This window comes from Globicephala melas, chromosome 3 (assembly GCF_963455315.2).
Source record: "Globicephala melas chromosome 3, mGloMel1.2, whole genome shotgun sequence".
Taxonomy (NCBI): Eukaryota; Metazoa; Chordata; class Mammalia; order Artiodactyla; family Delphinidae; genus Globicephala; species Globicephala melas.
The window spans coordinates 145,620,764-145,646,013 of NC_083316.1; the positions used below are offsets into that span (position 1 = coordinate 145,620,764).

Genomic DNA, 25,250 nt, shown 5'->3' on the forward strand with positions numbered 1-25,250 from the left:
AACCGTGCCTGTGTAGGAAGGAGGCTAATATGAGAAGTTTGGAGCTCACGGTATTTATGTGATAGCGATTCTGGGAATGGGAGTGGAAACCTGCACATGTTGGAACTACCTCTGCTTCTTAAACTCGATACTGAGGATAAGGGGAAGGACAAGGGTTGAGGAAATGAACTAAAGGGAGAAAGTTTGATTGTGACCATTGGTGGATTGATAATGGTATTGTTGATGTGTGAGAAGGAAAAGACTGAGGTAGAGAAACATGACAGAATGCAGAATTATAGGAGCTTACATATGTGCAAAGATGTTCATTACTGATTTTGTAATAGTAAAAAATTTGGAAATAACTTAGTATCTATATAGGACATGTGTTATATAAATGTTAATACATTGACCTTATGAAATACCTTGCTGCCATCAGAAAGAATGAGGCAGATCTATAGGAACTGACATGGAAAGGTCCCACTGACATTGGGAAAGAGCATGTGTCAGGTGCAGTGATTAAAAGCACTTGTAAGTCAAGTATACTTCAATTTTTTTAAAAAAAGGTGCAAGTGAAATAAACAAAACCATAAAAATGCTAAAAAAAAGAAAAAGCTCTTGGCTCAGCTTACCTGGATTCACTTCTGCCCCTCACGTGCTACGTAACCTTGGGACTTTCCTTATCCTCTCTAAGCCTCAGTTTCTTCATCTGTAAAATGAGAATGGTAGTTACTACTTCAAAAAGTTGTTGTGAGGACTGGGGAGGTTCTTGGCACAGTACAAGCGTGCATTCAATATTCAATAAAGATTTGCTTTATTATTAAGTGAAAATGTAAATAGCAAAAATATATGCACACTATCATCCCAATTTTGCTGTTAAATATTTTTCTTCCTGCAAAGATACATGTTTATATATAAACATAGTAGATGTCTGGATAAAACAACTGTTAACAGTGGTCATCTCGGAGGTATGAGACTAGAGAGGAGTGAGGGAGGGATTTACACTGTTTTTTTAAGAGAGTTTACTTTTCAGAGAAGTTTTAAGTTCACAGCAAAACTGAGCCCCATACACGTGCGCGGCCTCCTGCACCATCAATGTGCCCCACCAGAGTGTACGTTTGTTAAATTGATAACCCTACAATGACACATCACTGAGATTTACACTTCTGACTGTATACATCTCTATCGCATTTCCATTTCTACAATAAGCATGTGTTTGTTTTGTAAGTAAAATAATGTTAATTAATGGCTGAATGGCACCCTAAGCCCCAGCACGGCAAGACTCTAGAAAGTGGCCTGGTTCACAGAAGCTACCAAAGCAGAGGGTATGACCCAGCCTGGATCTGCCTGGGAATGCAACCTGAGCCCTCACCCCCGCCCCAAGAACCTCCACTCTGCTGTCACCAGCGTGACGGGTCACAGGCTCACCTGCCTGACTGTCTGTTGCTCTCTCAGAGACATCTGACAGCAGCTCCCAAACCTGAGGAGGCCATGCCCCTGGGCCATGTCTACCCTGACAGTCTGCACGCATACAGTGCTCACCCACAGCATGTGAACTGCTTCAAAGCACCCAGGGAGCAGGTCCAGGAGGTTGGGAGAGCAGCCAGTGGGACTGGGTCTTGAGGCAGCCAGCCCTGGCTTCACAGTCTCCTCTGACATTCACTAGCACAGTGACCTTTCCGTGAGTTCTGTTTCCTCAACACAATGCAGGGGTTAACCTGCCCATCTCACAAGGCCACCGTGAGGATAGAGCAAGAAGATCTGTGGGAAAGTACCTAACACATTCCTTGGCACATGGAGGTCCTCGGGAAGTTTTCATTTCCTGGCTACGTGACCTGCTTAACAGGCCTAGACCCTCAGATACATGGCGTGGTCAGGGGGAGTGTGTCGTCGAGGATGTCCTTCCTGGCAAAGTCAGGACAAGGACAGGGTGAGGACAGTCCTGGGGATCCCCAGATATGCAGCTCAGGGTGGACCAGCTATATTTCTGCTCTGGTGAACCACCCTCTAAACAAGTCCTCAGCCTTTATTTGGGCTGGATTTAAAATGTGATCCTTCAAAATGAAGTCACTCCTGGATGACATTCAGGGGGCAGGAGCTGAAACGGAAAGGTGTGGGAAGAGGCTGCTCCCCACAGACGTGGAGAAAATGCTGTAACTGACGCCCCACAGGACAGAAAAGCTGGGCTGGGAGGAGGTGAGCCTTTTGGGTTGTCTGCCTCTCACCTACCCCATCTGTTTCCCCAGGTATTTCTACTTCAGCCCCTCTCTGCATAAGCAGCTCCTCAACATGAGGCACAGTCTCCACTTGACCTTCCTGTGTCTGAGTCTCCTCACTGGAAGGTGAGCTTTGCTACCCCACGGTGGCTTTGAGCTGAACTGCTTTGGGTTTTGCATGTGGTGGGAGGGGCAGCAGCGCTTTCTACTTAGCAATGGTGAGACAGAACGTCAGGCCTTCACCTCCCTGATGCACCAGGACAAATGCAACTTCTTGCCAGTTATTCTATCTGGAGAAGTCAAGCTTCCAAAAGGGTCATAGATGGATGAACCCCTTGGGTTTGGGGGGGAAGGTGCTTGGAGTGTTCCCAAATTAGCATGACACTGTGATATATAGCAAATGGGTAATAAAATGGAGTGGGATCGGGACATGTATTAATTCAGCAGCTGAAAATCAGAGATTTCTCTTTGGGGAAGTTACTGCTCGTATCTGAGCACAACCACACACAGACATGCAAACACAAGCTCAAGTCTGTGTGTATGCATGTTTATCCACACGTAAGCAAGCTTGTGCACCGAAACCCATTTTCTTTTCCAGGATGTGTATCCAGGGGAATCAGTTTAACATCAAGGCCAGCAGAAGTGACAAGCTGTCCCTGCCTGGCTTTGAGAATCTCACAGCAGGATATAACAAGTTTCTCAGGCCCAATTTTGGTGGTAGGTCATTCTTTTTGCCTAGGACATCAATTCAAAAAGATAGGAACAGAGACAATATGCAGACAAGGGTTTCAGGAGGTTTAGTCGACTGCGTTTTCTGACCTGCCACTGGTTAAGGAGTGGCAGTGATGGATACAGACAGCTGCCAATGATTTTTCACGCTACCTTGGAGAAAGCACTTTCTCTGGTCTCTTCACCTGCAGGATACAGAAATACTCCTCCCCACTGAGGAGGTTCCTAGAGCCCCCTCACAACCTCACACACGCTGTCCGCCTTCTGCCCACACTTCCAGTGTCATTATTCAAGGAACCCACCATGTCTCACCAGGACTACTCCACCTGGTCCTCCTGCCTCAGCCTGCTTCCTCAAGGCTAACCCTCTACTCTGTCAACTGGATGACCCCCCTGGGTCCTTTGCTGCTCAGAATACCTGCCTGCTTCCCAGCATCCTCAGCATACAGTCCAGAGCCCTTTGCATGGCACACCAGGCGCTCCCCAGCCCAGCCTCTGTCTGTCAGTCTCATCTCCCCAACTTCTCCCGACTATGCCCTGCTACAAATGTGCCCCCTGACCTCCTTGGCCTCCCTGGTCTCTGTGCTTTTTGCTGAGACTGTTTACCTGTCAAGAATGGCTTGTTCCAATTTGACTCCCTGGTGAAATGTCAGTTTTCCTTCATGTCTTAGATCAAAGGCTTCCTCCTCTGAGCAGCCCACCCAGATTCCTCCAGGCCCCATCCCCTTTCTTCACACTTTGTTTTGAACATATCTCCAAGTCATAGCCATTACCGGGTGATACTGTCACTGGCTTTATGTCTGTCTCAGCTCTAGGCTGCAGTCCCCTGGGGGAGTCTTGCTTTATTTACCTCACCAAACCCAGCAGCATCTCGGTACTTAACAGATAGCAAATTATCAATTAATATTTGTTGGAAGAATGAGGCAAGGAGGGAAAGAATGAGGCCACCACATACCTCCTCACAGGGTCTCAGCCTCTCTGTTTGTAAAATGCAAGACTGAACCAATGTGGTCACTAATGTCTTGTTACCTCGAGCAGAAACTAGTAGAAAGAGCCTTGGAGTGGAACAAACCCGAGTTTGGCTCCTTGGCTCTACTGCTGGGCAAGCATCTTAGCTTTCTGAGCCTCAGTTTCCCTTTCTGTAATTGGGGGTCACATTATCTGCCTCACAGGGAGGACTGAATGAAATGAAGTGTGTAAATACAGCATCAGGATGCAGTCTATTTTCATCCCTTTCCTTCTTGCTCCTCCCTTCAGATGATAAAATTCTCTGGTCAGATCTAGCATTAGTGGGTCAGTCCAGGTCCTCTGAGGAACAGACACTGGGAGGGGATTATCCGTGCAAGATATTTATTGGGGCCATATCTGTGACAAAATATGGGGCAGAAAAAGGAGGAAGCTGGAGAACTGTCAGACCGCAATGCAGGTCTGACCCCAGTGGAAGGAGGGAGGGAGGGAAGGAAGGCTGGTGGAGGAGTCTTAGACTACAGTGCGATTCTAAGTGTGTTTGCAAAGGCCACCAGGGAGTTCTTGAGCTAAAGTTCCCATCAGAGGAGTCTCCCATCTCTGTGCCTCCCAGGAACAGGCCTGCCTTAGTATTCCTGCCATGCTCAGTCCCTGGTGGGATGCAGCCCATGGGAAGCATGGCCTCCAAGCAAGTGTGGTGGAAGATTTCAGAGCACAGCAGCTAGGGCCAATCACACCCCCTTCGGTTGGAGATCTGAGAGACGCAGCTTCCTGGCCACACAATTAGGATTTGAGGTCCTTATGTTAAGGGACCTTGGGGGGCTTCAACCTCCTCTGGTTTTCCCAGGAGCAACTGAACACTAATGACAAGCACATGAGTCTCCACATCTGGTTGGCTCCACTCAACAATTTCTCTGCCTCCCAGATCCCAAACAATTAGGCCAGGACACTGCCTTTTTTTTTTTTTTTTTTTTTCTTTTTTTTTTTGCGGTACGCGGGCCTCTCCCTGCTGTGGCCTCTCCCGTTGCGGAGCACAGGCTCCGGACGCGCAGGCTCAGCAGCCGTGGCTCACGGGCCCAGCCGCTCCGCGGCATGTGGGATCCTCCCGGACTGGGGCATGAATCCGTGTCCCCTGCATTGGCAGGCGGACTCTCAACCACTGCGCCACCAGGGAAGCCCAACACTGCCCTTTTTGTTGCTTGCTCACGGGCCAACAAGGTACAGAGTCCTAGGGCAAGGTGCCCATTCTGAGCCTGGAGTGGACCTAAGGGGACGTGAGGCCCAGATCCTCCTGGGGCAAAAATGGGGCAAGGGGTCATCAGTCAAAAGGAGGGGAAGGCACAACCCCCACCCCTTGTCACGAGCCTGTGGCACGCTGCCTTCTACAGAACCTACATTTACAAGGCAGCCTCGAGGCCCACGGAGGGACTGTTGCTCTCCGTAATGTCTGTCCACCCAGTTCTCGGACCCTGATGTCCTTGAGCGACAAGACCTCTACAGGGTTTTTCAGGGACTGAGCTGGACAGCACAGGTTTGCAAGCAGGCCCTCCTGAACTCTGCCCAGAACCTGGCTTTGACCTCTTTCCTAGGAGAAAGCTGCCCTCTGGTGGCACAGCTAACTTTTATAACTCAAGGGGAAGAAGGAGCAAACTCCGGTCTATAAAAAAGCCAACTGAAGGAAGGCCTAGACTAGACTACCTAGAAACAAACTAAACAAACAAACAAAAACCCACACTGAGGCTGGAGCTCTTGTGTGTTTTCCATTCTCCATGTTTCTCAAGGGGCGGGGAGGAGCGCAACCAGCACTGACCCACTGCCCACTGTGTTCCAGGCACATAAGATAGATCCTGTAACCTTCCCAACCCAACCCTTGCTGGCTAGCATTAGTAGCTCTATTTTACAGGTAAGAAACTGTAGAACAGAGAAGTTTAGCAATTTGTTCAAGGTCACACTGCTATGATGTGGCCAGCAGAGGTTTCAAACACTCTGACTCTAAGATCCTCTTCTTAACACTGCACCTTGCTGCCTTGAGGGGCAGAAAGCCACTTAGCACCATAACTCCTTCAGCACCCTCCAGTGTCTGCCCTCAAAGATCTCCCCCTTTCCCACCAAGTATTAACACTAAGTATTAAGTTAATTATTGTTAATTGCTTTGGCTTTAAAACTCCACTTCCAAATTCTTACCTATATATCCTGTGGCTTGGTTTCCTTCAATCGATCATTAGGCTGCTCTGTCTGATTCCCCCCAGTTTGCTGTTTCTAAGCGTCCTTTGAATTTGGCCTCTCCTTTTCCTGGTTAACGCGTTGTCAGTTTCCAGAGGCGTCCCCAGTTATCTTGCAAGTGAATGCTACTCTATCTGTTAACCTGGTGAGGAAAGTTTTTGCTTTTCCAGAATTAGCTAAGATCACCGGAGGAGAGGGGAAGGGAAGGGAAATGCTGTTTACTAAGTGCCTGGTAGGATGTGACAGGAACAATGCTGGGGACTTTGTACAGATAATTATTTCTGAGCACCTTCTAGATGTCCAGCCAGGCGGGCACTTCATGTCCATTCTCTCTTGCCACCACCCTGCAAAGAAGCTGTCACACACCTAGTCTCATTTAACCCTGTCCGTGACCCTCTGATGTCATTAGCATTATATTCAAACCTTCAGGTGAGAAAACTGCAGTTCTGAAGGACCTGGTAACTTTTCCCACATCGAAACTCACGTCTTTCTGACTCCTGGGCTTTTGTTCCACATGTCCAGCCTAAGGAGGAGTAAACGTCCCTGGCCTGGCCTGGCCGCCGAGTATCGTGGCTCCCAAACCTCAGTCCTGAGAGCTAAGACAGGCCCTCTCAGGAGTTTGGCCCATCTGCTGGGACTCCAGGATTGAGGCCCAACATCTGCACACCAGATGAAACGTGGACAGCTCTGCAATTCTAAATAGTTTAGGGTTCTTGGAGAATAAAGGAGGTGGAGGAGAGTGTCAGGAGGTGAGCGGGAGCCCAACCATGAGCAGTCTTGAATGCCATCTTGTGGTAAATTTACTTGGTTGGGGGGGGAAATATATTTGTGTACAAATTACCAAATCTCTATTACATTTCTAATGAGTCCCTTGCAAGCACCATAGGAAAGAATCTCCAAGTAAGAAGTAGCAAATACCGCTACATTCTTTAAAATATACACTAATTAATCGTGTGGTCTCTCTCTTATGTATTTAGCTAACTACATATTTGTGTATTTTTTTCATACAAAAGGGAGGCACACGCTACATAGTGGTTCCTCCTGAGATGGGGAGGATAGAAATTAACCTTTTATTTAGAAGTATTTTATATACTTCTGAATTGTTTAAAAGTTTCCAATAGGCATAATTTTCTAATATATGCTTATTTTTTAACTGTGCTAATGTAGGGTTAGGAAATCTGTTTGTGTTTCTATGGAAGTCTTTCTGGTTTTTCTTCATTCTTAGGAGAACCTGTTCAGATAGCACTGACTCTGGACATTGCAAGTATTTCCAGTATTTCAGAGAGTAACATGGTAAGTGTGGCCCCCTCATCTTCCACCCAAGGAGCCCCTCTCCTGTGTTTTATGAGGACACATGTTCTAGCTACTCAAAGCAGAACAGAGACTTACTTGGAATGGCAGAAGCTGGAGACCTATCCTGAAACTCCAGACAGTGGAAGATGCTTGTAAAACAGATCTTCTGAGTATCAGAAGGAAAGTGGATTCAAAGGCTAGGAGGGGAGAAATGAGGGAGTGGAGTGGGTGTACTTGGTGAGGGATAAAAGTGGGGGACAAGAATAAAAGTGCAGGGGGGAAGCCTGAATGTCACATGGTCCCTCACAGAGTGGGAGACAAGCTGATGAAAACCAACAATCACGTAACTGCTTTCAACCGTCCTCTCACTTAAGACAACACATTATAGATAAGGTGACACTAAAGGCAGTTTAGAGGGTCCACTGTGGACTCTGGGTAAATCCTGGACAACCTAAGCACCTTGCTCACCAAAACCTTCAACAATTTGGTGTGGCCTCTGTGATCGAGGGCAAGTAAGTTAAGACCCTGAACATGCTCCTGTGGGGCCCCCTTTTGGCAGTGGGCGTTACTATCCAGAATCAATAAGGTGCTTTGTTCTCTTATTGCTACAGGCCACCACCTCAAGACAAACTTTATTTACCCATGTCTACTGTAGTACGTGCTCTTGACCTCAGTGGAGGTGGGTAGGGGAGTAAGACTTGACCCTTTTCCTTCCCTTTTCTGAGCTTTCTCCCTCCATCCATTTCCTCCCCACCGGCTGCCCCCTCAGGACTACACAGCCACCATATACCTCAGACAGCGCTGGACGGACCAGCGGCTGGTGTTCGAAGGCGACAAGAGCTTCACTCTGGATGCACGCCTAGTGGAGTTCCTCTGGGTGCCAGACACTTACATCGTGGAGTCCAAAAAGTCCTTCCTCCATGAAGTCACTGTGGGAAACAGGCTCATCCGCCTCTTCTCCAATGGCACAGTCCTGTATGCTCTCAGGTAATTGGATACCTGCGACCTCAGGGTTGGAGGGGGAAAGAGCGGGGAGAAAAGGCAAAGGAATTCTGAACAGCGCTCGAATAACCACCTACCCTTCTCATGTGCCTGCCTTCTTAGATCCCTGTCCCCAGAGCAGCAGGGCCCTTTCTCAGTCCAGTTTGGCTCAACAAGAATCTACTGAGAATGTGTGCTCTGTGCCAGGCCCGTGCTGGACACTGCGGATATGGAGCTGAATAAGACACTGTCCTGACACAGACACATAAGGAAAGGAAGTCAGGCGCTGGGGCCCCAAGGTGGAGAGTAGGTTAGTGATTTGGGGTGATGTTAGAGGATGCTTTCACAGGACCCTGAGCTGAATCTTAAAGAGTTAACGGAAGTTCGCCAAGAAGAGGTAAGGGGAACAGCAAGAGCAAACAGAGAGGTGATACAAAGAACTTTCCTTTCATGGGGCTCAGCGGGGTGGCGGTGGCTTAAGAATACATCTTTACTTAGCTGAGTCATTCTTGTACAGACAGAAAAGCAAAGCATAGTCCTCCAAGCCTCACCACCCGTAGTCACAGGCTCCCCTTTGCCCCTTCTACAAATCCCTGAGGCCAAAACTTCCTCCCACCCAATCGTTCATCGAGCCGCTGGTTGGCAGGAACAGGGAAGATGCCCCCAAAGTGCTATGTAAGGCAGCCCACAGGCGGAGGACTCATCGCTGCCTGTGCCAGGGCTGGACAAGGACTGCAAACACTGCTAGAGGCCTTCAGCAGAAGGCCAGGAACCAAATATTCATGAGGCTGATCTTAAATCCCAAGTGAGAGGCTGAAGTTATAAAACAAGGACTGAGCTAAGCAATGAGCTGAAGTTTCGGACCATTTATCTGACACTCCTCAGCTGCACTGAGTTTTGCAAAGGTCAGCCAGAACCCCAGCACCTCTTTCAAGAAGTCCAATAGACCTCTCCCTCCACCCCAACTCCAGTCCGTATTAAGGTGCCCCTTCCTCGTATTCCCACAGCACGTGTGTGTGTGTGTGTGTGTGTGTGTGCATGTGCGTGTGTGTCTGTCTGTATTACGGCACATAACACAGCATCCTGTACAAGGATTACAAGTGATGGATGATGATTAATAGCCTGGCTCTAGAGTCAGACAGATTTGGGGGCAAGTTCTTGCTCTGTGACCTTAGGTAAGTTACTTGACTCTCTGAGCTCCAGTTTCCTCAGCAGCAAAAGGAGAATAATAATATTTCCTACCTAGTAAAGCTACTTTAAAAATTCAAAGGGATAATTCATGCGAAGCATTTTGCATAGGCACGGACTCCTTATGGGTCTCTCCTGAAGAATAAGTTTCAAAACTGAATGAAAAAGCATCTCAAACAAGCCAGTGAATTATTCTGTTCTGCAATGTTGTTGCAAGTTTGCCTCTGAATTGCCAACATTCCAACTTCCTCCACTCTGGACCCCAAGCTTTAACTGAGTCTCACAGGTGTCACTTAGCACAGAAAAACTCAGGACTGCTTTGAATGTAGGCACCAAGTCACACATTCACTGTAAGAGTCAAGGTGAAAGTTCTCTTGGAGTGGCCCTTAAGAGGGAGTGTATACTTTCTATAGCATCCTCATAACACTCTCTATGAATCCATCATTTTTCCTTTCTTAGAATCACAACAACCGTTGCATGTAACATGGACCTGTCTAAATACCCCATGGACACACAGACATGCAAGTTGCAACTAGAAAGCTGTGAGTATATATCGTGTGGGCCCCTTAGATGATTTTCTGGGGTGACTCAGATCTGTGCTTTCATGAAGAGTGTCCTATACCTAGTGGCCTTTCTCTCCTTGATGTTGATTACAATGGGTTCAGACCTTCTGGGTGTACATCCAGAGAGATCTGGAGACCGCTCAAAACCAAACCTTACAGTATTACATCTTTGGGAGAGGACCACTGTGCATTGGCACCAAATATTTCCACCTAAAAGTGGATAAGACAGCCAAGCAAACAGGGGTCAGTAGGACTAGGAGGGGGCCTCAGAATCTGCTAACTCATGGAAGCCAGAAAGAACACAGCAGAAGTTAGAAATGGCAAGTATACAAAACAATCACTGACATTTATTGCAAGACTGCTTCCACCTTCTAAAATAAATTGTTTTGATATATATATAAAGCTTAATCTAGTAATGTCAGCAAGTGGGCATCTAAACTGCAGTCTGGGGATTTTCTTGTGATGAGGAAGGAGGTTTTACTCTAAGTTGATGTGTGTCAAATGAACTCCTGGCACCGTGAGTGATCTCCATGATTCCTTAGTAAACCACTCTGAAATGCCCACCATGGGGAGGTGGCACCAGTGATACGTGTTCTGAGAAGAAAATGCCGCATATAGGAGTTATCAAGGTATCAAGGCATGGCTCGTGCAAGAAGGAAAAACTACAGTCAAGTGCTGGAAACCACTGGGCACTTCTTACATAAGGACACAAGTGGCCAACATCCAAGAAACACAACCATTATGAGGCAGCGTTTTTCAGAGGTAGACATTTAATTAAAGACTCAGGCAGGCAGATTAATTACCTTATTGATTAAATGCATGCAAAACCTTCTTGAAGCAATACAGCTGTTTGGGGGCAGACTAAAACTTGAGGTTATCAAAAAGAGAACTCATTTTCAGCCCCACATAGAAAAAGCAATTGCCCTCCATGGATGGCTGTGCTCATCTCAAAACCCAGGAGTGAGATTCTCCTGGAAACTTCAGCACTCTGCTTGCACAAATATCGTCCCCAGTGAGCAGAGGAAGCTTTCATTGAATGTTTATCAGCAGTTATTTGGGTACAGAAACCTCACCAAGGGCATTTTTCCTGAACACCATCCCTAGACAAGAATTGATACCATCCCACAATTGCCCATATCCACTCAGGGACAGAGCAGTGAGAATGTAATGACTGTGAACATTTACCAGTTGTAATAGCAAAGTATCTAAGTAGAGGCTTGTACAACTTACTTTTTTAGATATGTTTTTTCTTTGGGATTCTAGGCCTATTTGGACAGCTGGCTTCAGTAAATGAGGGCGTGCTTCCAAGGGAAAGTGCACAGACAATTTTTACCTGGAAATCCTCTAAGAGCTCATGACTACTTCTCCCCCCTATGGAGGCGGAGATAACCACTGACAGACAGTGGATACCATAGGTTAAGACTTAACAAAATGTTAGTCCCAACACTGGCATCCCACTTCTCAGTAGCCTTGGAGAATGAAGTTCCAGGTTTAAGATCACAGGTACCAGAATCACTGGGCTTTTCCATTCACTAGCTGGGTGACTTTGGGTGAGTAGAATTAACCTCAGTTTCCTCATCAGTGAAGTAGGAAAAATAATAGTATTTGACTCAAAGAGTTATTTTTAACAGCTTTATTGAGGTATAAATTACATACCATAAAATCCAACCATTTTAAGTGTACAATTCAAAGGTTTTTAGTAAATTTTCTGAGTTGTGCAGCCGTTACCACATTCCATTGTTAGAACATTTCCATTACCCCAAAGAGACTCCTAATGCCCATTTACAGTCACTCCCCATTGCCACCACCAGCTCCCAGACCACCACTAGTACACCTTTTGTCTCTATGAATGTGTCTTTTCTAGATATTCCATATAAATGGACTCATACCACATGTGGTCTTTTGCATCCGGCTTCTTTCACTTAGCATAATGTTTTTTAGTTCATATATGATGAAGCATATATCAGTACTTTAAGTACTTTATTCCTTTTTATTCCAGACAAAAGAATACAAGTAGTACAAGTCTCTTTGGCTTGTTTCCGCCTTTCACCTGTTATGAATAACACTGCTGTAACATTTGTGTACAGGTCCTTTTGTGGACATGATTTGATTCTGTTGGACAGATACTTAGGACTGAAATGCTGGGTTAAATTTATGTTTAAGTCTTCAAGAAACTGTCAAACTGTTTTCCAAAGTGGTTGCACCATTTTACATTTCCACCAGCAATGTTCCAGCTTCTCCACATTCTCACCATCTGTTGCTGTCTGTCTTTTTAATTACAGCCATTCTAGTGGATGTGAAGTGGTATCTTACTGTGGTTTTGATTTGCATTTCCCTAATGACTAATGATTTGAGCATCTTTTCATGTGCGTATTAACCATTCATCTATCTTCTCAAAGGTATCATTTGAGGATTAAATGAGATGATAATGTTGTAAAGCACTTAGAAAGGTAATTGCTTACTAAATGATAGATATTATTATTATCATCATCCATGGGCTTTGGTATTCAACTTTTTTGAGGTACAATCCTGGTTTGTTTTTCATTTGCACTGGTATCCTGAGAAACTTATGCAACCTCTCAGAATCTGATAATTTTCATGTATAAAATGGGCAAAACATTATAGTTCCTCAATTCTAAGGCACAGCATTTATTGAATAATAACATTTGAGGAAAAATGTAAGCTCTACTTTATATATATCAAGTATAAGATCCATTTCTATTTTATTTTTTTAAAAAGCTTTAAATAATGAAGAAATATGCAGGTCTACCTTGCAAGCTCATGAGAACCTTAGAGACATAATGTGTAAAGGACATAAATGTTTAATAAAAGGTAGCTATTATTACCATCATCAGCTATATTGGTAAAACTGCTTTGGGATTTATCAAACACCTATGTTGACACACATCAATAATGTGGCTGGCTGAAGGTTTTTTGTTTTTGTTTTTGCATTTATGCCAATATGAAAATATGAATAGACCAACTGTAAAGTCCCTGAGAACCCCCTCCGAGGGGTTAGACTGTCCTGAAAAGCAATGTCTAGCACAGGCCTTTGTGGGTTCACAGATACATGTTCAAAAATATCATTTAAATAATGATAGAGGCCATTTCTAGTTGCTTATCATCTACCAGGTCTATACGATGCTTAGCATAGAAACGGTTCTCAGCTGATGGTGAAAAGCCCTAGCAGGTCATCTCATTCTGAGTAGACACTGCAATTACACTTGAGAAATCATGCCCAATTTTGCATGGGATCATCCTTGGACTTAGCACCATCAAGACAGAGCTTCTGTTTCCTCCATATCACAGCATTTTCCAGACCAGTTCAATCTGCTACCTTCTGCTGATCAGGGCACTGTTTCACTTGCCAGGGGGCTATGATGGGAATGACGTGGAGTTCAGCTGGCTGAGAGGGAATGACTCTGTGCGCGGGCTGGAGAACCTGCGGCTTGCTCAGTACACCGTACAACAATATTTCACGTTAGCTACCAGATCGCAGCAGGAAACAGGTAACTCGTGGGACAAACTGCACAAAAGCAAAATAGCTGAGCTGTATTCTGAGTCAGAAGTATCATCTTTTTTCCACTTGGTCCCTTTGGGGCCCAGGAACCCCTCTGAGGTGTGGTGGGGCAGGAGGGTTTGGGCTCGGCACTTTTACCTGCTCCACACCTACTACTGAAAAGGTCCCCAAGGGGCTCACAGTCTAGTGAAGTAGATGTCAAGGAAACCAGCAGTTATGATGCTGCAGGAATACTATGACAGAGAAAGGCACAAGAAGAGGATCCTGGGTGAGGGCATTCCCACAAATCCCCTTCTCTACAACCGCAATTTCTTTCATTGAAACTATGATGACAGTTCATGATTAACTATGTTTTGGTGAACAACAGATGGCTTCATGTGAATATAGTGAAGTTAAACATCCCACAGGGAAACCACTCTGCTAGGTGAGCAGGGATGATTTCCTATCCCTTGTTCACCCTATCAGGAAATTATACACGACTGGTCTTGCAATTTGAGCTTCAGAGGAATGTCCTGTATTTCATTTTGGAAACTTATCTTCCTTCCACTTTCCTGGTGGTGTTATCCTGGGTTTCGTTTTGGATCTCCCTTGATTCAGTTCCTGCAAGAACCTGCATTGGTAAGTAGCTCCAACGGGAGATTTCTAAGAACTGGGTTATTAGGTCCTTATTTTTTTTTTTACCTTCTACCATTGTTTTCATTGATATTCCCAGGGCAGTTCCAGGAGCTGGTTTCTTGAGAGACTCTTTTACAGAGAGAGAAAGAGAGACCGAGAGACTATTTTAGGAATAATGCATTTTTAAACTTGTGTTTGACAGTGACAGATAAGGGAGAATTGTGATTCGATGGCCTATTGTCTGTTATTTGTTTACTGAACTCCTCCCTCCAGTGAGAAGACAGAAGGTGAAACATTTAGAAAATCATATCACTCATATCTGTATAAAATAGACAAATCAACCCTTTTCCAGAAGGCCACAGACTTTTCAGAATGAGCTATGCTCCATTTCTGAGTCCTATCCTCACCTTGCCAAGTCTTGAAGGGAGACAGTCTGCCACGGGGTGATGGAAGGTTCACTGCCCACTGACGTGGGTACATTGCTTACTTTTTTTCCCAGGAGTGACCACTGTATTGTCAATGACCACACTGATGATTGGGTCCCGCACTTCTCTTCCGAACACCAACTGCTTCATAAAGGCCATTGACGTGTACCTGGGGATCTGCTTTAGCTTCGTGTTTGGGGCCCTCCTGGAATATGCAGTTGCCCACTACAGCTCCCTACAGCAGATGGCAGCCAAAGATAGGGTAAGAATTTTGAGGGCCCTATATATGATTCATCACCTGTGCCATATACTGGTCTGTAGAGATGACCTGGACCTGGTTCCCGACCCCCAGTGATTCAGTTTGCACCAGTGATTCTCATCCTTGTTCAGTTGGGGGAATCTGGAAGTCATGACACCTTTTAAAAAAGACTGCTCTTTTCACCAAATACAGTGAGATATTAATATGTTTAAATTTCCAGCAGAAAATAACGGTGTTATCTGTATGCAACATAAAATCACAACCACAAGAAAAAGCATCCATGAAAAACCCAGTATCAAACCTAACATGATCGCTGCTTATGTTTCAGATTAATATGTATTTAATGTTTATTCATTTGTCACATTTTTGTTTTCCTAAATTATACAAGTAATGGTTTACTGAAAAATGTATGGAAAAATTAAATTGTGGCAAATTTCGTAATTAGCATATTTTTCTGCTAACAGGGAAAGACTTATTATCTGACTTAGCTGTGAAACACCATGGTCCAGCTCTCAGAATAATAATAATGATTATTATCAATTGAGCATGTATGTGCCAGACACAGTCACAAGCTCTTTGAAAATATTATGTCATTTAAAATGCTCGTAACAACCCAGTAAGGCTATCTCCATTTCTATAGTTGTGGGATTCAAGTATGGAAAGATAAGTGACTTATCCAAGGGGACACAGACAGTAAGAGGCAGAGCTGGGATTCGCACCAGCCAAATCTGCTTGGCTCCAAAGCCTGACACTTACCTGTTATTCCCATTTGAAGTGGGCAACGGGCCATGCCCTTAACTATTATTCTCTGCAGGCCTACGGAACCCTGGGATTCTTTGGAAGCCCAATTTGATAGACGTTAGCATACTAAAGCTCCTGTTAACAGGCAAAAAAATGATACGGATCCAGGGCAGAAGAGCTGCCCTACTTCAGCAAAGTGCCAGGACTGCACAGGGTCCAATGGTGAGGAAATGAGGATTCAGAATAGCCCAAAGATCCAGTTGCCTTTTCTCTTGTGTTTAACTATTGTGAACAAGGTTTCACAATTATATTACTCAAGTACCAAAGGCAAATGATCATATGTGCCAGCCAAAGAATAGGTATTTCATTTATTTTACTCCCTGTAGGCTTTCTTTTTTTAAAAATTATTTATTTTTTAAATTAAATTTATTTTTTAATTGAAGTAGAGTTGATTTACAATATTATATTAGTTTCAGGTGTACAGCATAATGGCTCGGTATTTTTATACATTATACTCCATTAAAAGTTATTACAAAATAATAGCTAATATTCCCTGTTCTGTACAATATATCCTTGCTGCTTATCTATTTTATACACAGTAGTTTATATCACCTTATCCCATACCCCTATCTTGCCCCTTCCCCTTTCTTTTTTTCTTTTTTTTTTTTGCGGTACACGGGCCTCTCACTGTTGTGGCCTCTCCTGTTGCATAGCACAGGCTCCAGACGCACAGGCTCAGTGGCCGTGGCTCACGGGCCCAGCCGCTCTGCGGCATGTGGGATCTTCCCGGACCAGGGCACGAACCCGTGTCCCCTGCATCGGCAGGCGGACTCTCAACCACTGCGCCACCAGGGAAGCCCACCCCTTCCCCTTTCTTTCTCCCCTCTCATAGCCACTAGTTTGTTTTCTATATCTGTGAATCTGTTTCTGTTTTGCTATTTACATTCATTTGTTTTATTTTTTAGATTCCACATATAAGTGATACCACACAGTATTTGTCTCTCTGTCTGACTTATTCCACTAAGCATAATATTCTCTAGATCCATCCACATTACTGCAAATGACAAAATTTCATTCATTTTTATGGCTAGCTAATATTTCATATATATATATATATCTCACATATTCTTTATCCATTTGTCTGTCGAGGGACACTTGGGTTGCTTCCATATCTTGGCTATTGTAAATAGTGCATCTGTGAACATTGGAATACATGTATCTTTTTGAATTAGTGCTTTCATTTTTACCTGGATATATACCCAGGAGTGCAATTGCTAGATCATATGGTAGTTCTATTTTCAGTTTTTTGAGGAACCTCCATACTGTTTTCCACAGTGGCTGCACCAACTTACATTCCCACCAACAGTGTACAAGGATTCCCTTTTCTCCATATCCTAGCCAATATTTGTTATTTGTAGACTTTTTGCTGATAGCCGTTTTGACAGATGTGAGGTGATATCTTATTGTTGTTTTGATTTGCATTGTTCTAATAATTAGATATGTTGAGTATCTTTTCATTTTCCTGTTAGTCATCTTTTTGTCTTCTTTGGAAAAATGTCTGTTCAGGTCCTCTGCCCATTTTTTTGATTGGGTTGTTTGTTTTTTTTGATATTGAGTTGTATGAGCTGTTTATATATTTTGGGTTTTTTTTGTTGTTTTATTTTGTTTTTTTAGTTTACTTTTTAAAAAAATTAATTAATTTATTTTAGGCTGCATTGGGTCTTCGTTGCTGTGTGCAGGCTTTCCCTAGTTGTGGCGAGCAGGGGCTATTCTTCATTGCGGTGCGCGGGCTTCTCATTGCCGTGACTTCTCTTGTTGCAGAACATGGGCTATAGGTGTGTGGGCTTCAGTAGCTGTGGCTCGCAGACTCTAGAGCGCAGGCTCAGTAGTTGTGGTGCACGGGCTTAGTTGCTCCGCAGCATGTGGGATCTTCCCGGACCAGGGTTTGAACCTGTGTCCCCTGCATTGGCAGGCGGATTCTTAACCACTGTGCCAGCAGGGAAGTCCCTGTTTATGTATTTTGGATACTAACCCCTTGTTGTTCATATCATTAGCAAATATTATCTCCCATTCAGTAAGTTATCTTTTCATTTTATTGATAGCTTCCTTTGCTGTGCAAAAGCTTTTAATTTTAGGTCCCACTTGTTTAATTTTTGCTTTTGTTTCTTTTTGTCTTAGGAAAGTGATCCAAAAAATATTGTTATGATTTATGTCAAAGAGTGTTCTGCCTATGTTCTCTTCTAGGAGTTTTATGGTTTCAGGTCTTACATTTAGGTCTTTAATCCATTTTGAGTTTGTTTTTGTGTATGGTGTGACAAAATGTTCTAATTTCATTCTTTTAAAGCTGTACAGTTTTCCCAGCACCACTTATTGAAGTAACTGTCTTTTCTCCATTACATATTCTTTTCTCCTTTGTCATAGATTAATTAACCATAGGCAATTCTGTTCTGTCCTATTGATCTGTGTGTCTGTTTTTGTGCCAGTGCTATTTTGATTACTGTAGCTTTATAATAGCATAGTCTAAAGTCAGAGAGGGTGATACCTCAAGCTTTGTTCATTTTTCTCAAGATTGCTTCGGCAATTTGCGGTCTTTTTTTGTTCCATATGAATTTTAGGATTATTTGTTCTAGTTCTGGGGAAAATGTCATGGGTATTTTGATAGTGATTGCATTAAATACATAGATTGCTTTAGGTAATATGGACATTTTAGCAATATTGTGTCTTCCAATTCATGAACATGGGATATCTTCCCATTTCTTTGTATCATCTTTAGTTTTCTTCATCAGTGTTTTATGGTTTTCAGAGTATAGGTCTTTCACCTCCTTGGTTAAGTTTATTCCTAGGTATTTTACTCTTTTTGATGCCATTTTAAATGGGATGGCTTTCTTGCTTTCTCTTTCTGATAGTTCATTATTAGTGCATAGAAAAGCAACACATTTCTGTATATTAATCTTGTATCCTGCAACTTTACTAAATTCATTAGTTCTAATAATTTTGGGGTGGAGATTTTAGGGTTTTCTATGTAAAGTATCATGACATCTGCAAGTAGCGACAGTTTTACTTCTTCTCTTCCAATTTGGATGTCTTTTATTTATGTTAAATAGAAGTGGTAAGAGTGGGCATCCTTATCTTGTTCCTAAATTTAGAGGAAAGTCTTTCAGCTTTTCATCATTGAGTACGATGTTAGCTGTAGGTTTGTAAAAATTGACCCTTATTATTTTGAAATATGTTCCTTCTATACCAACTTTGATGAGAGTTTTTATCATGAATGGATGTTTTATCACATGCTTTTTCTGCATCTATTGAGATGATCATGTGATATTTATCATTCCTTTTGTTAATGTGGTGTATTACATTGATTGATTTGCAAACACTGAACCATCATTGCATCCCTGGACTAAATCCCACTTAATCATGGTATATGATCCTTTTTATATATTGTTGGATTTGGTTTGCTAATATTTTCTTGAGGATTTTTGCATCTATATTCATCAGAGATATTGGGCTGTAATTTTTTTTGTAGTGTCTTTGCCTGGTTTTGGTATCAGGGTAATGGTGGCTTCATAAAATGAATTTGGGGGTGTCCTGTCCTCTTCAGTTTTTTTGGAATAGTTTGTGAAGGATAGGTATTAGCTCTTCTTTATATGTTTGGTAGAATTCCCCTGTGAAGCAGTCTGATCCTGGACTGTTGTTTGCTGGGAGGTTTTTTAGTTTAGTTTTGTTTGTTTGTTTTTTACAAATTCAATTTCACTACTAGTGATTGGTCTGTTCAGATTGTCTGTTTCTTCTTGATTCAGTCTTGGCAGGCTGGATGTTTCTAGAAATTTGTCCATTTCTTCTAGGTTGTCCAGTTTGTTGGCATATAACTGTAGTATTCTCTTATGATTTTTTGTATCTCTGTGGTATCAGTTGTTATTTCTCCTCTTTCATTTATTTTATTTGGGTTTTCTCTCTTTTCTTCTTGGTGAGCTTGGCTAAAAGGTTTATATCAATTTTGTTTATCTTTTTAAAAAACCCAGCTCTTTGTTTCGTTGATCTTTCCTATTATTTTTTTGGCCTCTATTTTATTTATTTCCTCTCTGATCTTTATTATCTCCTTCCTTCTGCTAAATTTAGGCTTTGCTTGTTCATCTTTTTCTAATTCCTTTAGATGGTAGATTAGATTGTTTATTTGAGATTTTTCTTGTTTCTTGAGAAAGGCCTGTATTGCTATAAACTTCGTTCTTAGAACTGCTTTTGCTGCATCCCATAGATTTTGGAAAGTTTTGTTTCCATTTTCATTTGTCTTGAGGTATTTTCTGACTTCCTCTTAGATGTATCCATTGACCCATTGGTTTTCTAGTGGCATTTTGTTTAGTCTTCAAATGTTTTTGTTTTTTTCCAATTTTCTTCCTGTAATTAGTTTCTAGTTTCATACTGTTGCGGTTGGAAAAACTGCTTGATATAATTTCTGTCCTCTTAAATTTACTGAGACTTGTTTTGTGACCTACCATATGATCTATCCTGGAGAAAGTTCCATGTGCACATGAAAAGAAGGTTTATTCTCCTGTTTTGGGATGGAATGTCCCATAGATATCTATTAAGTTTAACTGTTCTAATGTGTCATTTAAGACCACTGTTTCCTTACTGATTTTCTGTCTGGATGATTTGTCCATTGGTGTAAATGGGGTGTTAAAGTCCTGCATTATTATTGTGTTACTGTCAATTTCTCCCTTTATGTCTGTTAGTATTTGCTTTATATATTTTGGTGCTCCTGTATTAGGTGCATTTATGCTAACGAGTGTAATATCCTCTTCTTGTATTGATCCCTTTATCATTATATAATGCCCTTCTTTGTCTTTCATTATGGACTTTGTTTTAAAGCCTATTTTGTTTGATATGAGTATTGCTACCCTGGCTTTCTTGTCATTTCTGTGTGCATGAAATATCTTTTTCCATTCCTTCACTTTCAGTCTGTCTGTATTTACCTCGTTTGTAGGCAGCATATAGGTGGGTCTTGTTTTTTAATCCAATCAGCCACCTTATGTCTTTTGATTGAAGCATTTAGTCCACTGACATTTAAAGTAACTACTGATAGGTATGTAGTTATTACCATTTTATTACCTCTTTTCCAGTTGTTTTTCTGGTTCTGCTCAGTTCTTCTCTTTTTGTTTCTTGCCTTGCGGTTTGATGATTTCCTTTAATACTATGCTTATGTTCCTTTCTTTTTAGTTTTTGTGTATCTATTGTAGGTTTTTGACTTGTAGCAACCATGGAGTTCATATATATTGACCTATAACTATAACTACTTGTTTTAAACTTGTAGTCACTTAAGTTCAAACACACTGTAAAAGATCTACATTTTTTACTCCCCTCCCCCACATTTTGTGTTTCTGATGTCATATATTACATCTCATGTTTATCCTTCAACTGTTTTTTGCCGTTATAGTTGCTTTTACAATTTTTTGTCTTTTAATCTTCGCACTGGCTTAAGTGGTTGGTCCTCAATTCTTACTATATATTTGCCTTTCCTAGTGGGATTTTCCCTTTCCTCTAGATTCTTCTTTTCCACTTAGAGAAGACCCTTTAACATTTCTTCTAGGGTAGGCTTATTATTGATTAATTGTTTTAGTTTTTGCTTGTCTTAGAAGTTCTTTATCTCTTCCTCAATTCTAAATAATAATCCTGCTGGGTAATATAACCTAAGTTGCTGGTTTTTCCCTTTCAGCACATTGAATATATTATACCACACTCTTCTGGCCTGCAAAGTTTCTGCAGAGAAATCAGCTGATAGCCTTATGTAGGTTCCCTTGTATATGGTTCTTGTTTTTCTCTTGTTGCCTTTAGAATTCTCTCTTTAACATTTGGAATTTTAATTATGTCTTGGTGTGAGTTTGTTTGAGTTCAGTTTGCTTGGGACCCTCTGTGTTCCCTGTACCTGGATATTTGGTCCTTCTTTGGGTTTGGGAAGTTTTTAATCATAATTTCATCAAATACATTTTCCATCCCCTTCTCTTTTTCTCTTCTCCTTCTGGGACCCCTATAATATGAACACAGATACACGTGATGTTATCCCAGATATCTCTCAAACTATTCTAATTTTTTTTAATTTGTTTTTCTTTTTGCTGTTCTGATTGGGTAATTTCCATTTTCTATCTTCTAGACCACTTCTGCATTTTTCTGTATCATTTAGTCTGCTTCATTCCTTCTAGTGTGAGGTTTTTTTTTTTTTTTTTGCGGTACGTGGGCCTCTCACTGTTGTGGCCTCTCCCGTTGCGGAGCACAGGCTCCAGACGCGCAGGCTCAGCGGCCATGGCTCACGGGCCCAGCTGCTCTGCGGCACGTGGGATCTTCCCAGACCAGGGCACGAACCCGCGTCCCCTGCATCGGCAGGCGGACTCTCAACCACTGCACCCTAGTGTGAGTTTTATTTCAGTATTGAATTCTTCATTTCTGATTGGGTCTTTTTTTTTCTTTGGCCACACCATATGGCCTGTGGGATCTTAGTTCCCTGACCAGGGATTGAATCTGGGCCCCCAGCAGTGGGAGCATGGAGTCTTAACCACTGGACCACCAGGAAATTCCCAAGATTGCATCTTTCTTTATATTTTTTTAGTTCCTTGTTAAAATTCTCACCGCGTTCATCTATTCTTTTCCCTAATTCAGTTAACATTCTTATTACCAATGTTATGAATTCTTTATCTGGTATTGTTTATTTCTGTTTCATTATTTTTTCGGGGGTTTCTCTTGCTCTTTCAACTGAGACCAGTTCCTTTGCCTTTTCATTTTGCTTAAATGTCTCTGCCTCTATGAGTTTAGGTGAAAGAGTTACCTATTGCAGTCTTGCATGGGCATCCTTATGTATATGTGTCCCCATGTGGATGGGCGCATGTGCCCATTGCTTTTGCTGGATTTGGTGTTGACGCATGTCATGTCTTTCCTCAGGGTGTGCTGGCAGCTATCACCTTCTGCCACCTTCTGCTGGAAGAAGGTGGGACTGGAAATGGAGGGGCTAGAGCTAGAGCCTGTTGTGAAGTGTGACTTCCCTTCTGCTCAGTGGCCATCACCACCCTATTGGTGGTGGGATCTGATCCCAAGTTGCTGGAGCAGAAGCCCTGAGGGTTGGGCCCATGCTGGCTCTGTCCCCTTTAAATGTATGTTTTCCCCTCTCCCAGCACTGGGGAAGTGCTGAAGCAAGGGAGGCCTGTGGGGGCTCTCGGCTTGGGTAGGCTGCAGAGAGAGGGCCGAGTGTACTGCGCTCCGATGTACTGCCTGCGCAGGCACCAGCAATTGTTGCCCTTGCTCTGCTCAGATGAAGCCTTGAGTCCAAGTCTCCTTTGTCCTTCCTTCATAGCTGATCATTCCCCCAGCCTCTGCCACCCCTGCCCTGTCGGGGAGCCAAACAACAGGGCAAGCGGGACTTGTGTGGATGCTCTGTGTGTATGGGGTATGGTGGTGAGCTATGGTGGATCAGCCACTGTCAGAGTCCTGGGCTGCTTCTGATGTGCTGCCTGAGTAAGAGTCAACAATGGCTGCCGCCACCCCACCCAGACTCTGCCCTGGTACCAGGTTGCCTCTGTGTCCCATGGAGCTTTCTTCCCAGACCAGGTTGTCTCTGCGTACCGTGGAGTTTTCTTCCAAGTCTATGTTGTCCCAGCCATGGTGGAGAATGGCAACTCCATGGGAATGCAAGGAGCATCACTATTTCTGTTTGTGTGGCAAAGTCCTTAAGACACTGCTGATTTCTATTAACTCTCATAGTCAATTATTCCCTCCTCCCAGGAATAGAACGGAATTCATCAAACACCTACTAAATGCTCTACATAATTTATGCCATTTAATCTTTCCATCAGTCTCAAGAGGTAGTATTAATGTCATCAACATTTTGCAGGCAAGGAAATTGAGTTCTAAAGGGATTAAGGTGACTAAAATTTCACAATAGTGAGAGGCAGAATGGGATTTGAACCTAGGTCAGCTAGCTTCAAGGTCTGAGCAATTAACATTTACCACACAGCCCTGCACACCTAGAATGGGCAATGGTTATTCTTCCCATTATACAAGCTGATGACCTAGGGACAGGTGCCTATAAACAGGATAATAGGACTGCCAAATCTTGCTTACCAGCCAATTTATGAGGCACTCAGTACTGGTCTCTCCTAAACCTAATTATTCAATACTAAGGCCTCTAAGTATATAAATACCCACTTACTTATTTTACTGAGTCAAGTCTATCAATCTAACTGCCCTGTTTATGAACTAGGGGAAGGCAAAGGAAGTGGAAGAAGTCAACATCACTAACATCATCAACAGCTCCATCTCCACCTTTAAACGGAAGATCAGCTTGGCCAGCATTGAAATTTCCAGCGATAACGTTGACTACAGTGACCTGACAATGAAAACTAGTGACAAGTTCAAGTTTATCTTCCGAGATAAGATGGGCAGGATTGTTGATTATTTCACAATTCAAAACCCCAGTAATGTTGATCGATATTCCAAACTCCTATTTCCTTTGATTTTTATGCTAGCCAATGTATTTTACTGGGCATACTACATGTATTTTTGAGAGTATGCTGAATTGTTTGCATGTCATAGATCTTCAACAGAACAAAGTAATGATGTAAACGATATTCTAAGCCAAGTGTGCATCCTAATCCAATGGCACCACAAGTGACTAAAATAACATTTGAGCATTTCTCCTCAAACAATGAACCCCCCTCCAACCATTATTTAAGCTGTGTAGAAGTCCTAGCATTACAGAATCTTTTAATAGAAACATCAACCCATTCCTTTTTTATTTTTATGAAAGATATTCCCATGGAGCCCAAGATTACAAACCTTCTCAGGACTGACTGCCCAGTGGCTCCCTGGTCTGCATTTAACTCATATAAAAAATGAAAAGGAAGCTATTACGTGTATTGAGTCAAGTGTCAGAGGTTGTTTCTAAATTAATCACACATGCTATTTACTAAATCTCTACAGTGCTTATAAAATAAAATACATTGCTGCCTATTTAGGGAATAACATATTCTAGTTTTTGGTTTTGATTACAATGAAATGTGGGCTTATAAAAATAAACAAAATTGAGTTATTTGTAGTGAGGTGGATGGACCTAGAGTCTGTCATACAGAGTGAAGTAAGTCAGAAAGAAAAAAAACAAATACCGCATGCTAACACATATATATGGAATCTAAAAAAAGAAAAAAAATGGTTCTGATGAACCTAGGAACAGGACAGGAATAAAGACGTAGACGTAGAGAATGGACTTGAGGACACGGAGAGGGGCAAGGGTAAGCTGGGACAAAGTGAGAGAGTGGCATGGACATATATACACTACCAAATGTAAAATAGATAGCTAGTGGGAAGCAGCCGCATAGCACAGGGAGATCACCTCCGTGCTTTGTGACCATCTAGAGGGGTGGGATAGGGAGGGTGGGAGGGAGATGCAAGAAGGAGGGGATACGGGGATATATGTATAAGTATAGCTGATTCACTTTGTTATAAAGCAGAAACTAACACACCATTGTGAAGCAATTATACTCCAATAAAGATGTTTAAAAAAATAAAATAAAATGTGGGC

At 42.7% G+C, this 25,250-nt stretch overlaps 1 protein-coding gene across 2 annotated transcripts; it reads left to right on the forward strand.

The window, feature by feature from the left end:
* Positions 1–2,265: 2,265 nt before the first annotated feature.
* On the forward strand, positions 2,266–24,236 carry GABRP (gamma-aminobutyric acid type A receptor subunit pi). 2 transcript variants are annotated; one of them, XM_030829885.2, is made up of 9 exons: positions 2,266–2,318; positions 2,791–2,909; positions 7,335–7,402; positions 8,172–8,389; positions 10,031–10,113; positions 13,506–13,643; positions 14,120–14,272; positions 14,769–14,956; positions 23,934–24,236. In XM_030829885.2, the coding sequence occupies exons 1-9, from the start codon at positions 2,266–2,268 to the stop codon at positions 24,234–24,236; spliced, it is 1,323 nt and encodes a 440-aa protein (XP_030685745.1). The 2 variants fall into 2 exon arrangements, with proteins under 2 accessions (XP_030685745.1, XP_030685746.1); XM_030829886.2 differs by lacking the exon at positions 14,769–14,956 and having other exon boundaries at positions 23,934–23,971.
* Positions 24,237–25,250: the final 1,014 nt, after the last annotated feature.

What these genes read in the sequence shown, in the direction of transcription:
- GABRP (XM_030829885.2), top strand. Translation starts at nt 2,266, where the DNA reads ATGAGGCACAGTCTCCACTTGACCTTCCTGTGTCTGAGTCTCCTCACT. An exon ending in CAGATCGCAGCAGGAAACAG is followed by an intron (nt 13,644 to 14,119) that starts GTAACTCGTGGG and finishes TCACCCTATCAG; the next exon opens with GAAATTATACACGACTGGTC. An exon ending in TCCTGCAAGAACCTGCATTG is followed by an intron (nt 14,273 to 14,768) that starts GTAAGTAGCTCC and finishes TTTTTTTCCCAG; the next exon opens with GAGTGACCACTGTATTGTCA.